The sequence below is a fragment of the Silurus aristotelis genome (genome assembly GCF_946808225.1).
Source record: "Silurus aristotelis genome assembly, chromosome: 10".
Classification (NCBI taxonomy): domain Eukaryota; kingdom Metazoa; phylum Chordata; class Actinopteri; order Siluriformes; family Siluridae; genus Silurus; species Silurus aristotelis.
In genome coordinates, this window is record NC_139583.1 from 13,358,640 (window position 1) to 13,377,017 (window position 18,378).

Sequence of the window (18,378 nt, forward strand, 5' to 3'; positions counted from 1 at the left end):
GCTCAGCCTTGAAAGTTTTGGTGTCCTAATAAGATTGAAGAAATGCAACAGTAATCAACTCCATTGATCCCTTTTATTCCAGTATGTAAAATGTTATTCGAAATCTACAGTAAGACCGTTTGCAATTACAAGTGATTAAAGGTCATTCCACAGAACAAGTAAACACCTCGGTATCTCACTGATTTTAATTCAGTATGTCTCACTACTGCATCAGCAACAAACAGCTGGCTCAAATATGGGGCATTACCAATTAGAACAACCACCCAGAATTGGAAAGAAAGATTATTATCTAATGGTGACAGACATACAATGAATATTATACATACAAATGCATATATATATATATATATATATATATATATTAAATTTGCAGTGGTTTTAGTACAAAAGTCACAGGATGGCTGAACATTCATTGATACCTTCTTGTTTCAAACAATGCATTATTGGCCAATAGGAACACCGGTTTTTGTGCATCTAAAGTCTAGGTGAGAGCTGACTGGACGGTGTAGTTATTTCAATTGTGCCATATTGCCCTCAGTACTTTCCTTGCGCAAAAACAAATGGTGTCAATAGCTTTCGAGATGCAATTTGGTTTTGTGAATTTCAACAGACAGCACTGCATTACTCTAGACAGACTAGAGGATTCCCCCCCCCCCCCCCCAAACATTCAGAAGAATCTAGTTTTGCTCCAGTTTGAGTTGGGCGAATTCGCTGGCCAGCTTCAGAGCCTCCTGGATGCACTGAGTGTTTCTGCCTGTGGCCTGAGCAGACATGTCTTTTCCGCCCCCTTTTCCATCCAGCAGAGGGCACACCTCCTGAACCCATTCGTTGGCTTTTAAGCCCTGATTTGCAACCTCCTATACAGAAAAGTGTAACAAATATATAACTTTATTCATTAAAAACATTAACAAGTATCAAAAAATTCTTTATATAAAAATATATCTTATTTTTTTCATTTTTAGTTTAACAACTAGTCTTTCACACACACATACATACATACATACATACATACATACATACATATATATATTTTTTTAATTAATGTGTGTGTTTGTCTGAGGAGCCTGGTGAGTCTAATAGCACATTACTAAAATGATTAAAACAAAACCCTTCTTAATTTGTGTAGCAGGTTGGCACAGTTTACCTGTGGCACTTGGCAGAGGCATATAATCTTGCCAGCTTCACTGTCCACAGCAAAAAGCATGGCAGCAGTCTGAGGGGACTGAGTCTTCAGCAACTTCAAGGACTCGTTCAAAGCCTAAACACATATTCAGAGAGAGAATATTGCCAACACTTTTGCAATGTAATTTCTTTGCAGATTACTGTAAAATTTGATCTTTTATGACTCATGATTCTTGCTACTGTAGTTTGTTCAAGGAACTGCTCATATGCAATACCCAATGTTTTGCCCTGTTTAAGAAGACAGACAAGACAGTACCTTTGCACTAGCTCCACTCTCCATCTCCATGATGAGAAGTGGCTGGTTGGGATTGCTTTCGATGACCTCTTTCGTCTTCTCAAGAACCTAAAGAAAGAACGAAAAATCTTTCACACAACAATCTCTAGAATTAATAGAGAAACAAAAAGTACAAATTTTTGATACCACATAATTGGAATATTCGATGACTGCACAAAATGCAGACCTTCCTAGTAACATGAGTGGAGATACATATACAAACAGAACAAATATTGATGCTCCAAGGGTTGAAGATTGGTGGTTCTAAGATTTGAATGGGATTTGAATATCTAAGCTCAATTATGGATGCAGAGCAATTCCATTCTATTCTACCATGGTCATTGTGTCCAACAGCAAATCATAACCAGTCTCAATGTAGCCTAGATTTGTTTACAAGGGAAAGTTTTTTCAAAGTGCTTTGGCTACATGTTCACATGCGGCTGTTAAACTTCAGGGTCTCTTCCAAAAAACCAGAGAGCTTAATTTATTCTTCCTTTTTACCTAGTCGATGAGCTGAGAAAGAGTCAAGAAATCTTTTCATGCCAATGACATAAAAAAAAGAATGATCGAGTGGGTTCATTCTATTTTTGTTGTATATGACTAGTTGAAAAAAATAAATAAATAAACCCTTATTTGTAAACCTTATTCCTTCATTGATAGGAAACACCTACAAAGAAGGTCAACAAAACTTATTCGACCATAAAAATCAAATCAAACTTGGAGCCTTATATGTAACTAATATAAACCTTTTTTGTTTAAACAAAATGGCCTAAAAATACATACTATGTTTCTTTTACTATATGTATTTGGGCTCAATCAGGGTTACGTCTCTCTCACTGTTGTCAAATTACATTTTAGGTTCACTTCCATTCCTGTGTACACTTCTACCTTCTTACTCACCGAAGCAAACAGCACTGAGTGGAAGATGTACCACAGTATAATTCAAACAGTTTCTGCATATGTAAAAGCACCTTAGAAAGACAACACAATTTAAAGCAGTGCGCTGTGTAGTACTATCTCTGCAGCCCACTCCATTGAGTAGAATAGAAAGGAGTAAAAAACCCTCATCATGCTTGTTTCTCTCACCCTCTTCTGCACATCTGCTTTGCTGCTACGGTCCAGGTCATCCATGATCTTCTTCAAGCCCTTCAGTTTTTCCCTCATTTCATCTTTCTGCCACTGGGAGATCACTGCAGTTCCTAATGTCTGGAAAATCACACATTAAAGAGGACAGGATGCATTCAATCTTGTAGGAAGGATGTGTAAAGACGCGAGTTAACTGAGAAGCTCACCTCATTCAGATCAGCTATTTCCTTCTGGATGTCTTTATTGGGGGCAGTCTGAGTTTTTACCTTCTCAGCCATGACAGACAGAGACTGATGCAGAGCTTCAGCTTTCCTCTGGGCCTGTTAACACACACCTTGTTCATTAGTGCACGCAATTTATCTTGATACAACTTTACACGCTTACAGATTGTGTGTTTACACCACGTGTAGGAAATCAAAATAAAGTTGTAGGCTAGTTTAATTTATTATATGTAATTAAATACTTTTATTAAGTTAAAGACAATGTGTAAAATAATTTGAGAGTTGAGAGACCTTCTGAGCCTCTGCTCCAGTCACAGCCACAATTCGCCTGATCCCCTTAGCAATGGCCTCCTCGGACACGATTACAAACTGGGCAGCATGCGCAGAGTTCTGCAGATGCCTGAGATAAACATGGGTCAAGGTCGAGATCTTTAATTCATGAATATGTCCGTGATTTATGCAGATCAACCTGTCCTGAACTCTGTGATTGCACCATGTCACTAGCACAGACAACCCAATCCTTTTAACTTAAAACTACAAGAACCTATTATGGCATAGCAATTTATCCACAACTATTTATATCAATTAAAAAATTGCCATTTTTTTTATAATTTAGAATCACATTTCTTGTTGTGGAATGCCAAGATGTCATCACTTGTTTATAGCTTTTATAACAGATTTAAACAATAATTTAGTAATCCTTCCTTTATTCTGTTGAAGATATAAGACATAAGACAATATTATACAGCTCTAATGTTGCTAAGAAACCAGAATGCTCAAATCTGACAAACTGATGACCGTGACCTGTTATAGAAAATGCATAGCATAATGAATTCAAACAGCCCATTTCTTCCTGCCATCTTAAAAAGCAAGCCAGTTTCCATTTGTCATATGCAGATATAAACTGTACGGCCACATCACTTGTGGGCCTTCAGTAAACTGTTCCCACAAATTAAACGCACACAGTTGTATAGGATGTCTATGTTGTAGCATTACAATTTCCACCTCACTTGAACAAAGGCAAAACATGTCCCAGCATGACAATGTGTAGACAAAAACGTGAACAAAACTCTGACTGATCCCAAAGATGTTCAGTTGGGTTGAATTGGCATGTGAAAGGCAAATCCTCAAGCCACAATATTCAATATTGGAATAGAGGTTGTTGTATATGTGGTTTCAATGAATATCATTATATTTAATTCAATGCCTTATGTTTATTTGAGGTATTAAATAATTACATCCCTGATTTAGACCATTTAAGGAAAAAAAGGAAAAAAAACCCTAATGTATCAGAATCAGCCATTAAAGGTGGAGCTAGCTAACTAAAGTGCTGTTTGCGAGTAAAGGAAAAACTTTAAACTTACGTTCCACCACAGAACTCAATGGAGATGAGTGATCCTGCAGTGCTGTTTGGGTCGGCCAGTAGATCCTCCACAGGGATGCCGATGGACACAACTCTCACAGGGTCTGGATATGTCTCATCAAAGACAGCACGCAGGCCCTGGATGGCTTTGGCAGCTGCAAGTGAGGCCTCCTTGGCGTACACTAGCTATACGGAATAAAAAAACAAACAAACGGTAATGATGTTTTAAAAGGCTTGGCACCAGAAATATGACAAATACGACATATATAGTGAGTACTACATACAAAATTGCAATTTAGGTCCTGGGACTGGTTTTAAAGTTATTGAGATTTAAAATTGGATGTTCTTTCTAATAGCACTTCAGATTGTATTACCTTGGCATCCTTTATCATAGCGATTGCAATTTCCTCCGTGCGGTGCACTTCCTGTGTGCTCATAGCCCCCTTGGCGGTAAAGTCAAAGCGCAGACGGTCAGGTGCCACAAGGGAACCACGCTGGTCTGCTTCACCAAGCACTGACCTCAAGGCAAAGTTTAGGATGTGGGTGGAAGTGTGGTTGCTCATGATGGGCCTGCGGCGAGCCTGAAGGAGCCCAAGAGCAGAACATATATTTATACTAGTCTTCATGTGAACAAAATAAATATATAAATAACTGAAAAACATGCAACAAAGTTGGTTCCATGAAACGCAACATTTCTCAACTTGAAAAATCTTTTAAATGTAACCATTACCAAACTAGTGTTTAAATAGGGAGCAAAACCTCAGGTTTGTACTAGCAATTGAAAGTTTGTATAAACCATATTTAAAAATAAATAAATAAAAAATACAAATAAAATATCGATCTATAGCATACTGCAATAATTATGCAGCCAGTCACTTTATCTGTTGGTTTCACACTAGATGATGAAAGATGGTTTTTATGTGGGGCGAATTCTCATTTTTGATTGTGGAGAGAGGAAAAATCCTATAAGGATAAAATATCCTATAGCTGTAAGTATAATTTTAATGTCTAAATATAAATCTCTAAATCTAAAACAGTCGTCATTGGAATGCAAATAAATTAAATAAATTAATAGATCTAATATGCTCATCTCTTACCTCATCAACATGCAGAGTGAGACGGTCTCCAACCTTCAGCATGCCATAGACAGTTCCAACATGAAGCACATACCCTCCTCGCACCTGAGTGTTCTTCACTGTAAACTCCATCCTCTGAGACATACACATTACACACAAAGTGCATAAGATATCAATATGTGGAAACAGCTGCATTACAATTGTATTTTATTTTTCAAACAAACACCCCCACACTCTAATTTCCCATGTGTCTTACATCCTCTGTGGAGTCGTTCTCACGCAGCATGTATCCCTCATCGAAGGTCTGACCACCCTGCTCTGCGTAGAAAGATGTCTGATCGAGCACCACACCACATTCCTGCCCTGTGCTCACCTCATCCACGAATGCACGCTCACGCCTCAGAGCGAGCACCGTGCCAACTGTCTGCTCAAACTCTGTACACACAGACCCAGAGACATATACTTCTTGGTTACGAAATCACTACTCATGCACAAAAACACATAGACTGATGTGTAGCAAACTTTAGTCACCATAGGTGCCAATGGCATCAGAGGTGTAGCGGTATTTTGGCGAGTCATCAGTGGCAGGGACCCCTTTGTTCCTCAGCTCCTCAATGGCATAAATGTCCAGCATGATATGGTCTGCATCCCCAGCACCTTTACCTTGTGACTTCAGCTAACAGTACACAAAGGAGAGATCATTTACAGCCCATTCAAAATGCTTAGCAGTACAGTACTAACAGCCTGGCTCTGGCTGTGGTGACCAATTGTACGTACGGTTTCTTAAACACTGCGTTAAAACTCTGTCGTGTTTATTAGAACTATTGTAACAAACAGGGACACCCCATTGAAGATCTCATGTTTGGAGGAAAAAAATGATTGCAATTGCTATCAATTGTAGGCACTTGTTTTCAGCATTACCATTACCCAGCAACATTAGCATTCCAACCTGTGCAGCTTTCTTTTCCTCCTCAAATGCAGCTAGGTCCACTCCCATGCCTTTCTCTTCTGCAATGAGGACAGTCAGGTCCAGAGGGAAGCCATAGGTATCATACAGTAGCCAGGCAGTGTCCCCTGCACAAGATAAAAACAAGAATGTATAACTCTAGCTTTCTACTGTCCACTGGCCATTCTCTTATGGTTGGACAAATTGATAATTTAACTAAATCTTGCATTTTGACAGCTGATCTGTGACTGTAGACTAAATTGATTAGTCATGAATGTCATTATGCTATGTAGTGTTTCAAGCACTTCAATATGTTGTCTTTAGTTAACATGCAGATACGCAGCCAGAACAAGCCTTAAAACCCCCCCTTTTTTTCCCTAAAAGATGATGTCAAAGTGTACTACTTGTGTAAATACTCAGACCACCTGATTTTTGTCTCTTTTTCAAAAACATTCACAGCAACATCCAATTGCGTTTTCTAGAGTATTACATAGTGAAGTTAAATTAGTATTCTGGTGCTATTTTTGGTAACTGATACACTACCAGTGCATATATCCACTTAACTGTTACACACAATATCTTTTGATATTATACTTAAAATCAAAAGTTAATCAAATCTTACTTATACTTTGATTTTATACGAATTTTGTTTGTATTCATAGTTCACTCCATTCATGTTTTCTTCAATTGTGTGTAATGCCAACATACTGTTTGCAGAGGACCGACCCTCCTACCTCTGTTCTTTACTGTGGTTATGATGTTCTATGCTTAACCCTTTTTCTGCAAATATGTTAAGATAAATTATTCCCAAATTGCACTATTTTTGTGACTGACCAGAGTATATTGTAACAAGGGTTCTGAATGTTATTCTGTTAGTTTGTGCCAACTGCAGCCCATCTACCTCAGGATTAGATAGATTGTGAATACTAAGGTGTTTTTCTGCTCAACACTCTAGAGAGTGGTTATTTTAATTATTGTGTAATATTTTTTAAATATATACTATATATAGTATATTTTAAATAGTGTCCAAACACTTGAAATATTTGTTTTATGCTTATAAATATGTACATACTTATATCATTTTGTTTATTATTAAGGTCTGAACTAATTACGACTGCAATGAAAACTAGGTTTTTAAAACAGAATTTCAGCATTTATAAGTATGGCAAAACCTGGTCAATGTTTTTCAACCTGTGGTTACAGGTACAGTGAGGAAAATAAGTATTTGAACACCCTGCTATTTTGCAAGTTCTCCCACTTAGAACTCATGGAGGGGTCTGAAATTGTCATCGTAGGTGCATGTCCACTGTGAGAGACATAATCTAAAAAATAAATCAAATCCAGAAATCACAATATATGATTTTTAAACTATTTATTTGTATGATACAGCTGCAAATAAGTATTTGAACACCTATCTATCAGCTAGAATTCTGACCCTCAAAGACCTGTTAGTCTGCCTTTAAAATGTCCACCTCCACTACATTTATTATCCTAAATTACATGCACCTGTTTGAGGTCGTTAGCTGCATAAAGATACCTGTCCACCCCATACAATCAGTAAGAATCCAACTACTAACATGGCCAAGACCAAAGAGCTGTCCAAAGGCTTCATGCAAGATCTCACCTCGTGGGGTCTCAATGATCCTAAGGAAGTTGAGAAATCAGCCCAGAACTACACAGTAGGAGCTGGTCAATGACCTGAAAAGAGCTGGGACCACCGTTTCCAAGGTTACTGTTAGTAATACACTAAGACATCGTGGTTTGAAATCATGCATGGCACGGAAGGTTCCCCTGCTTAAACCAGCACATGTCCAGGCACGTCTTAAGTTTGCCAATGACCATTTGGATGATCCAGAGGAGTCATGGGAGAAAGTCATGTGGTCAGATGAGAGCAAAATAGAACTTTTGGGTCATAATTCCACTAAACGTGTTTGGAGGAAGAAGAATGATGAGTACCATCCCAAGAACACCATCCCTACTGTGAAGCATGGGGGTGGTAGCATCATGCTTTGGGGATGTTTTTTTGCACATGGGACAGGGCGACTGCACTGTATTAAGGAGAGGATGACCGGGGCCATGTATTGCGAGATTTTGGGGAACAACTTCCTTCCCTCAGTTAGAGCATTGAAGATGGGTCGAGGCTGGGTCTTCTAACATGACAATGACCCGAAGCACACAGCCAGGATAACCAAGGAGTGGCTCTGTAAGAAGCATATCAAGGTTCTGGTGTGGCCTAGCCAGTCTCCAGACCTAAACTCAATAGAGAATCTTTAGAGGGAGCTCAAACTCCGTGTTTCTCAGCGACAGGCCAGAAACCTGACTGATCTAGAGAAGATCTGTGTGGAGGAGTGGGCCAAAATCCCTCCTGCAGTGTGTGCAAACCTGGTGAAAAACTACAGGAAACGTTTGACCTCTGTAATTGCAAATAAAGGCTACTGTACCAAATATTAACATCGACTTTCTCAGGTGTTCAAATACTTATTTGCAGCTGTATCATACAAATAAATAGTTACAAAAATCATATATTGTGATTTCTGGATTTTCTTTTTTAGATTATGTCTCTCACAGTGGACATGCACCTACGATGACAATTTCAGACCCCGCCACGATTTCTAAGTGGGAGAACTTGCAAAATAGCAGGGTGTTCAAATACTTATTTTCCTCACTGTATATAGACCACTCTGATATCTAGTGGTTTTGCACCTTTTACTTGTTAGTGAGGTAAATTACAAAAGGTTGCTCCTGCTGGTTGTTGTTAATATGCTGTAAGATTATAGAGCAAGTTTAGTTAAATCGTAATATTGAACACATTTTGACATTAACACATGTCTGCCTTATCTAATTATTGTTAACCTATTGAGGTAAACAACAAAGTTATAAGAGTGGTCTATATATGGCTCAGTGTTGTCTCTGTGTATGTGGCCAAAGAATTGATTTAAAGTGGATTTTAGTGTGAACAGACTATGCAAACAACACAAGCTTTGCACACACATTTCACTTCAGTGAACCTCAAAGATGAGCTCAACTATTAGGTTAAACTAGGGTGACAAACCGGGAAGGGTCTTGCTGTCGCCAAGGTTTTGGATCTTCCTATCCAGGATGCGTCGCCCCCTGCTGAGAGTTTTAAGAAACTGCAATTCCTCTTCATTAATGACATCCTTCACCGAGTCCGGGTCTTTCTTCAGCTCAGGAAAAGCATTACCCTGTCAGGAGAAATTATTATATTAGCAAAATATCACAAAACCAATATAAAAAACAAACAAACAAAAAAAAAGACAAAACTTATCACATTATCACACTACACTTATTTGCTCTATTCAATCCTATTCAAAGCATGCATAAACTGGACACAGAAAAAGCAAGCTCCGTGCAACAGTGTTTCTCTGAAAGTCTAGTGTGACCGCAGATTTAGAAAAAAATCAACAGTTACACTGAACTAGTGGTATAAAAGCTTTCGCTCTGTTCATTTAGTTATGCATTCTCACCAGTGACTGCACCACGACATCCACCAGAGAAGCAAAGAAGCCCTTCTGAGCACCCAGCTTCTCATGAGCATATCGTACTGCACGTCGCAGGATCCTTCTTAATACGTATCTAAAACGCACATAAGAAAGTTAGAATACTACAATCATGAATTATGCAATACACCCCAAGTATACTTGAGTATCATCAATAATCTCACCCCCTTCCAGTGTTGTCAGGTCGACCACCATCGGACAGAGCTATGGTGATGGTGCGAGCATGGTCAGCCAGGACACGGTAGGCCATGTCAATGCCATCTTGGTCTTCTGCCCCAACTTTGCCAGTGTACGGCCTGGCTCCTGTGCCCTTGGCACCCAAAAGCAAACATGATTGTTAAAATGCATGGAAAAACACAACTGTAACCTGTACACAAATCCTAAAGATGTGATTATACCTTCTGGATAGCTTCAAAGTAGGGAACAAAAAGATCAGTATCGTAGTTTGACATCTTGTTCTGCAAGACAGAAACAAGTCGCTCCAGTCCCATTCCAGTATCAATGCTCTTCTTAGGAAGAGGCTTCAGCTCTGTCTCAGACTCTCTGCATGGGAAATTCAAAAGGTTTTACAAAATTTGTTTTTTGCATCCAAATGTTTGTGCACCAAAAATCCAAGTGCTTTATTTTTACCTGTTGAACTGAATAAACACCAGATTCCAAATCTCCAGCACATTAGGGTCATCCATGTTGACAAGATGTGAAGCGTCTCTGCCTCCGATGCGATCGTAGTGAATCTCGCTGCAGGGCCCACAGGGACCAGTGTCTCCCATCTCCCAGAAATTGTCTTTCATATTACCTGGAAGGATTCGCTCCTCTGCCACCCTAACATACAGAAGAAACACATAGTAGACATTAGGGCTGGAACAACTAATCGATAAAATCGATAACGAATGCCGTTATTGATTAGTTTGGCTGCTTAGTGTGACGGCAAGATAAAACTGGTGGAGAGTACGGGTCAACCGGGAGCAGAAAAAGTCATCCAAGGCACGGGAGCATTTTATTTTATATTAATATTTTACATTAAACTCAACAAATAAGAATAACCTACAAGTTATGCAAAGCTGAGCTTGTGTGGCATAGAAGTACCACAGTGATACATAAGCACATAAGCACAAACATTGGTGTAATATGGAAGGCGAAACAGCATAAGAAAAACTGTATAACTTCAGGACAGTCGCACTAAATCTGTTCTGTCGTGACTCCATCAGGTTGTGCAATCAACTCGCTCACGACATAGTGATGGATTCAATTTAAACTGTGCGAACAAACACTAAATCTAAAAGCAGCAAATAACAGCAGCAGTAAACATTAAAAAAATGTTTCACTGTTGTGGTTTTCAGCAAATGTTTACGCATTTGTACACTATTGTACACAATATATATATATATATATTGTTTTTTTTATCTGTTTTCAAATGTGATTTATTGCGGCTTTATTTCTCTTAAATGCTTGTTTTCAAATGTTTGTATATTTAATTTATGCATATATAATTTTATTATTATACAAAATTAAATCTATTATATAATCTAGATGCTTATATCTTCACAACTGAACAAAATGTCTGAATTTTTCCTCAACAAAATTGTTAAAATTATGTTCATATCATCAGTATCATATTTGATATTATTTTAAGCATTGTTGTCAACATGCCAGCTGCATTTATGATTAAAAACAATACAAATGTTGACTTGCATAAATTGTTTTAATTTGCATACTTAAATGATGTTTTTTCTTTTTCTTTTTTTTTTTTTTTTACAGAAACAACCCAGCTGCACACCTCAAGAAGCAGCCATTATAGGCTTCTAAAAATGTCTAAAATAAAAATAGTTAATTTAGCATTTTTTAATGTACACTTTTTTACATGAATATTTTTAGTTGTTTTATATAGATATAAAAATCTAATGCATCTTTTTGGTTAAAAATTTATCATCTGATGAGATATATATCACTATAGTATACTGATGATTGAAATAGCAATAAATAGTAATAAATAAATATATTTATTTCATAGTGTATAATATGTCAATTGTTAAACCAATGCATATTCTTTTTGGAAAGTTATATTAAAAAAAATAAAATAAAAAAAAATAAAAAATGAGATAAATACAGTGCCTCATTTTCAGGCATTGTAGACATCATTATATCATTCATTGGATTTGGTGTCATAAAAACTACTGAAGAGCTCTTTTTTTTTTTAGCTCTATTATAATTCATGTCAGTTTTTCTAATCTGGTGTTCCTGTGTTTGCTGTATATTTTAAATGTGGTGCAGATGGTGACCTCTAGTGTCTAACAGTGCAATTACATTAGATGCACAATTCATATTTACATATTTAATATAACTTGCAATTTGGCAAATATTTTGCATAGTTATGTCACAATGTAGCAAGACAGTCCTAGCGGCATAGATGAGTAGATAAATATAACGTTAGTGTACACAAGTGTCTGTACAAATTGTTCAGACATTTAACTTTTACTTTTACATTTAATAATCAGAGTAAATACTAGCACCATGGTTACAGCAACAAAAAAAACATTTCATGAAGAAAACACTGATACTGATAATCCATCTTATGTGAATGGTTGTCATTTTGCCTTTCACCTGGATGAGCCTGGGTGTGCTTTAAAAAAAAATGAAGTCTGCTGATCTTACTTGTAAGAACTGCATTCCTTGCAGTTGAATTCCTTATATTATATGCCTTCAATTGTTAAAGGATTAATACAAAAGTTTGTGCAGGGTGAGGTATTAAACTTAGATGGTGACAAAAATACATGTGACTGACTGCAATTTGATGAAAAACATAGATTTAAACAGTGTGGTATTTGTTTCTGTCATCTAGTAAACACTTCTCATTTACACTCACACTTACCCTAGATCAAGCCAGATCTGCTTGCATTCATCGTCACAATCAAGGCCTGCATCCTCATTTCCACCAAAGTAGGTGAAATACAGACGCTCGAGAGGGATGCCAAGCTCCTGGGTCAGCAGCTCCAGAGCCATCTTACAAGCCAATTGCTAGAAGAAGAAAAAAATTAATGGCAGTCTAAACCTTCTAATATGTTCAAAATATCAAATATATAATATCATAATATAGTAAAGAATAGCAAAGATATTCATGCTGGATTTTATTTGATTAGATTAGTTCATGCAGATGCCATACTCAACACTGTGTGAGATAACTATTATTGCTGCCCTGCTGGGTCTCTGTGTCTTACTTTAAAGTAATCTCCAAAGGACCAGGAGCCCAACATTTCAAAGAAGGTATGGTGGTACACATCTTTGCCCACGTCATCCAGGTCATTATGTTTACCACCAGCGCGGATGCACTTCTGGGTGTTGGCAGCACGCTTCAGTCTGGCCATGGGGTGGGATGGGTCGATTGTGTTTAGGAAAATAGGTTTGAACTATAAAAAGAAAAACAAAACCTTCAACTGTACTTTTGCCCCAGGAAGAAACTGTAGACATAATAGACTACAATTAAACCTTTCTTTACCCAATACCTGTTCATACACGCCAAGCTTCTACATTCAAAAGCGTTAATATTATGGCAATTATAAAGCTTAGAAATCCATTGACCACTAATAGTATATTAACAAGGGTGTGTCAGTCTTACCTGGTTCATGCCTGCATTGGCAAAGAGAAGGGTTGGGTCATCCAAGGGAATGGTGGCGGATGAGTGCACATACTCATGCTTATAACGCCGAAAGAAGTTAATAAACTTCTCACGGATTTGAGCAGCAGTCAGTGAAGTGTCCATGATGGATGGGTTGTTCAAAGAGGACTAAGAAATCAGAACATTCAGAGTAACAATTTATTAAAAACATATTTCTGCCTTTTAAAAACAACTTCTTAAAACATTTAGCCATGCATCTAGGGAGGGTAAAGTCATGTTAGAGCTGCAGTGTAAAAAGCTATTGTAATAGCCAGTCAAACAAACTAAATTCTGAAAAGGCAAAAAATGCCAAACCCTTTCATTCATTCCTCTTACTAAATTCTGTTGCTGCATTTACTCCTATTTAGCTCAGACTAGAAACTAAAAACACACGAGAACTTCCCCTTTGTAATATTTAAAATACGTTAAATAAAAGACTTCTGTAGGCAGGCTCCAACTTCACCCGACTTCTCTACTACAATTTAGAAAATGTCAACAAAAAAAAACACCAAAACAAGCGAACTTAAATAATGATCAAAAGGACCTTATACAAAATAAAATTAACCTATGCCTTTTAAAAAATCTGACTCCTATCCTATGGGTGGAACAAATATCATTGTCTTGGGAGGCTCCTCGTGGCAAACAGCTCTTGAATCAGCAGCACTAATTACAGCAGTGTCGCTTCTAGGACTACGAAATAGTAGTACCATTTCTCACGATAACCTGCCTAAGCAAAAACAAAGTAAATGTGGTACCAAAAATTCCTGTACTCATGGCCTTTAATCAAAGTGCAAACAAATGATACACAACACTAACATGCAACCTTACAAAAGAGTACTAACACGTTTATACTGTTAATGAGGCAACAACATAAAGTGCTGTAGAGAAATAATGCGTGACTGCAAGATTCCAGCACAGACCACTTCCACTACTGAATCTGGCAGAGTTATAAAACTCATGACGTTAGAAGTCACAAGGCCCTCATGCACAGACTGAAATCTAGTAAAGATATCTAATAAAAATATTATTTAAAATCAACTAGGTGGAGTTAAACTCAAGTCTTTCAAAAGGGGATGCAACATAGCATCAAGCATTTCTGAGACAAGCTGAACTCGTCTCAGACCACACATTCTGCACAAACTGATGCTTCACCTGACACCATGTAAATGCTTTGGCACAGAAAAAGGCTAGATGAAGAGCCATGTGGATGACGACACCTTAAACCTCCTGGAGGCAGGCAGGAAAGGAAAATGAGATTCCACCGTTTCACATATGCAAATGTATTCACTATTGACAACTCAGAAATCCTTATGCTAGGTCTGCAGACTTTTGTTAAAAAAGAAAAGAAAAAAAAGCACCTGAGCAACAAATTTTGCAAATGTTCGCAAGGCCTCTGCATTCTATAAGGTTTCCCGGCTCACAAATACACAGGATTAACGATGTGAAATAGTGGGTTATTCCCTCTGTCACTACTAAAAACAATAATAACCTCTGCCTTGTTTAATCTCCTCTCTTATTTATTATATAACAAGTAACAAAAGCAAGTCATTCTATGACTGTTCCCTTTGCATCTATTTCCAGATATTTTTTTGCTTATGTTCGTAAAAGAAAATGATAGTATTTTGTATTAAACTGATATTTTATCAGTGTATGTAATCTCAGATATGTAATCTGGCGTCATCTGGAGACTTTACAGGATTCATGCAGTTCATTCATCTAATGCATCAGCATTTGGCCCTTCCTCATATGCATGTCCTAAAGGTAAGTGATCCTTAAAATGTATGAACATAATAAAGGTATACGACAGAGTAGACTTTATTTCCTAAAAAATACATAAATATAAAGGGGACTGATCTGAGACTAATGGAGTTCCAGTTTCATGTTTACTGCATTGGAGTGATGATCAACCATGATTTATCTCAACAGAACTGCAAGAAATCAGTAGCTCATGTTTTATATTAACAAAAAATATGAATTACGCCAGGATACAGAACCACACAGAACACAGAGCTAAAGGCGTGTTTTACTTATTTAATTTTTATTAAATCCAGATTAGTTGTCTTTAAGCTAGCTCGTAAACTAGCGTTAGCTTTTCGACACGCCACGAGAAAAGCACTTGCTATGCGTCATATTTCAGTTCAGCTTCAATTGTCGGATAAGAACCAAACGGTAATATGAATTATATAGAAATACACCCAATATAATAAGAGAAAGAACGTATCATATTAGTGTATCTCACCGAAATGCTCCCAATAACCGCTTCTGCCTTCACACGCACACACTGCTCAAACACGCCGGTACGGAAAAAACTATGGTGCAGGAGGCAGAGCCATGTTGCTTTCCCATTGGTCAACCTGGGGTTCCGCCTTAACTTTGCAACGATCCTATTGGTTCAAAGAGCTGTCAATAATGGACAAAGTCAAGTTCATTTTCATTACTGGATGATGCAACGTGAAACGAAGAGTTGAGTCATATCACAAAACAGTGAGACGCTCATCACTGTTATTGTTTTATAAAATGTAATATATATGAAGTCGTCACGCTCTTAATCAAAATACTAATCAGAGCAAAAACCTAGATTAACAAGAGGAAAAAAAGTCGGAACGAGCTATATACTGCGCACACACACACACACACACACACACACACACACACACACTGTGACTGGTGTGATAGCTACATCGTACAATGTACAATTACATTGTATTCAATATGTATTGAAACTATACAAACCGGTTGCAGGCATGATATATATTTTTAAACCGGCCTGAAGAAATGGCAAATTAGTTATATTTATAATAATACATATTTATAATACATAATGCCATAACATTATGACATTGCTACATAATGACCCGTGAGTGAATAACATTGATTATCTCTGCATTATGACTCCTGTAACTGGGTGGGATATATTAGGCAGCAAGTAAACATTTTGTCCTCAATGTTAATGTGTTAGAAGCAGGAAAAATGGGCTGATCTGAGCATCTCCAAAACTGCAGATCCTGTGGAGTGTTCCCGGTGTGTGTGTGTGTGTGTGTGTGTGTGTGTGAGTGTGTGTGTGAGTGTGTGTATATAAAGATATTTTATATATTTACACCAATTATATTTTTTATTAAATAATGATATACGATAACAAACAAACAAATAAAAAGAAAACACTAAAATACACATTACATACATACATTAAACGCAAAGTGAACCACTGTGGGCGCACAGGCTCTTTTCCTGCTCTTTGACTGATAAACTGTTTCTTGGATTTATTTTTTACTAAACATTAGCAGCTGGAATCCGTTTAAAGACTCAAATCCTTCTGAATCACTCAGTGAACTGATCCGAGTCTCACGAGTCCCTCGAGTCACTTCAGTCAGTAGGGATTCTGCCTGGTTTTGCTATTGAATTCCACTAGAGGGCACTCACCGAATCCTTGGAAATCACCGAATCCGTGCACTCAAATGCAACAGATCGTCAGATCCAGCTGTTTCGCTACGCGCTACGAACCTGAATCCCACGGTTCAGGTGGATAAGCCAGGAAACATATAGGACCCGCGAAACTGAGCCTCTTGTGTTTCTGACCATGCAGGAATTTTCCTGAACAACTCAGTCAGCTACTTATTGCTACAGTTACTGGTTACAACTTCACCACTGTTATGTAGACTGATCATTTTATTTAAAGCGGTCACCACGTAACAATCAACGTAACAAGCATTCTCCAAAGACTCCATCACAAGAACATGCAGTTACTGAAATAGACTCGCAACGAGTCAACTGCATTAATGTTGAACCAACGTGAACCAACATAACATGTGCCCAACATGTGACAAATATTTCTGGTGTAATATTAAATAAAGCAGATTACAGAGCACTACTTTGAAAAGCGAAACAGCTGCATTTTGTGTCATAAAGCGTAGGGCGTACCGAATCAGCCGGATCCGAGTGACTCAGTGTGTGTGAGAGAGATTCATGAGTTCAAGGATTCGGTGGAGCCTAAAGATTTAGAGTGCCCCCTCTAGTGGAGGATGATGGCAAAGCAGGCAGGAATCTCTATTTGCAGCATCGAGAGAGTATGGATCCCAAACTCTATATGTTACATGATATGATTTTAAATTGATCAGTAGCACAACGTTTAAAGCACTGCTATAATTAAAATAATCTTCTGATGGTCTAAACAAAAGATTACGTATCTTAATATTGTTACTGCTTACTTATTATGATTATTATATATAGCACAGTGCACCCTCCAAAGAACCATGTCTGCACTGCAGTTATAGAAAACTAACACTTTCAGCATGGTCTGTACATTTTGGCTCTGATAATTCCTCAGTATTATCTACATCAGTAATGCTCATAAGGGCTCTCAATGTATTAATGAGATGTACCAGATAGCAAAATGCTTTCAGGTCAGTTCCACTTAGATTGTTGCCTGCTAAAGACTTTCTACTCAGCCCGTGTTCTGTTTGCTTTATTTGGGCCAGGTCCAGGATGTGACCACTCAAGCATCAATCAATCAATCGATCAATAATTCTGTCAATCAATCTTTTGAAGAAAAATCCTACTCATACAACATGCACATTGCTACATTATATACTACAAAATTTATTTGGTTTTATTTCCCAAAATATGAATACACCAGTAGCCTTATTAGATATCCTTAAGTACACCCTCTTTTAAATGTAGTTAATTTCTTTTACTGTGTTGTCCTCACCAACCCCTATTAATAATAACCACACACACACACACACACACACACACACACACACACACACACACACACACACACACACACAAAAAAAAACAACAACTAAGTTTTAATATGTGGCCTTTTCCCCCCTAAAAAATAATCCAATATTCAGAAACTAGAAAGGAAAAAAACAAATGCACTTACCCAATCATTTAAAGTAATTAGATTATAGTGACTATGACTATAATAGGAAGGGGTAGCTCAGTGTTCAAATCCCACCACTATTAAGCTGCCACTGATGGGCCCTTGAGCAACACCCTTAACCCTCAATTGCTCAGTTGTATGAATGAGATAATTGTAAGTCAAACTGGATAACTGT

General features: G+C 37.6%; 1 protein-coding gene across 2 annotated transcripts; it reads right to left on the minus strand.

Moving 5' to 3' along the window:
- Positions 1-54: 54 nt before the first annotated feature.
- LOC310731773 (alanine--tRNA ligase, cytoplasmic-like) lies at positions 55-15,977 on the minus strand. Of its 2 annotated transcripts, XM_083551619.1 has the most exons (22): positions 15,558-15,597; positions 14,471-14,545; positions 13,280-13,447; positions 12,882-13,070; positions 12,536-12,681; positions 10,297-10,488; positions 10,065-10,209; positions 9,831-9,976; positions 9,634-9,742; positions 9,201-9,351; positions 6,152-6,276; positions 5,734-5,878; positions 5,459-5,637; positions 5,224-5,337; positions 4,501-4,707; positions 4,128-4,312; positions 3,055-3,163; positions 2,749-2,862; positions 2,543-2,662; positions 1,439-1,525; positions 1,145-1,258; positions 55-857 (listed from the first exon to the last, which is right to left on the minus strand). In XM_083551619.1, the coding sequence occupies exons 2-22, from the start codon at positions 14,519-14,521 to the stop codon at positions 678-680; spliced, it is 2,976 nt and encodes a 991-aa protein (XP_083407745.1). In that variant the 5' UTR covers positions 14,522-14,545; positions 15,558-15,597; the 3' UTR covers positions 55-677. The 2 variants fall into 2 exon arrangements, with proteins under 2 accessions (XP_083407745.1, XP_083407746.1); XM_083551620.1 differs by lacking the exon at positions 14,471-14,545 and having other exon boundaries at positions 15,558-15,977.
- Positions 15,978-18,378: the final 2,401 nt, after the last annotated feature.

What these genes read in the sequence shown, in the direction of transcription:
- LOC310731773 (XM_083551619.1), bottom strand. Translation starts at nt 14,521, where the DNA reads ATGGCTCTTCATCTAGCCTTTTTCTGTGCCAAAGCATTTACATGGTGT. An exon ending in TGATGCCATTGGCACCTATG is followed by an intron (nt 5,638 to 5,733) that starts GTGACTAAAGTT and finishes CTGTGTGTACAG; the next exon opens with AGTTTGAGCAGACAGTTGGC. An exon ending in AAATAGCTGATCTGAATGAG is followed by an intron (nt 2,663 to 2,748) that starts GTGAGCTTCTCA and finishes GTGATTTTCCAG; the next exon opens with ACATTAGGAACTGCAGTGAT.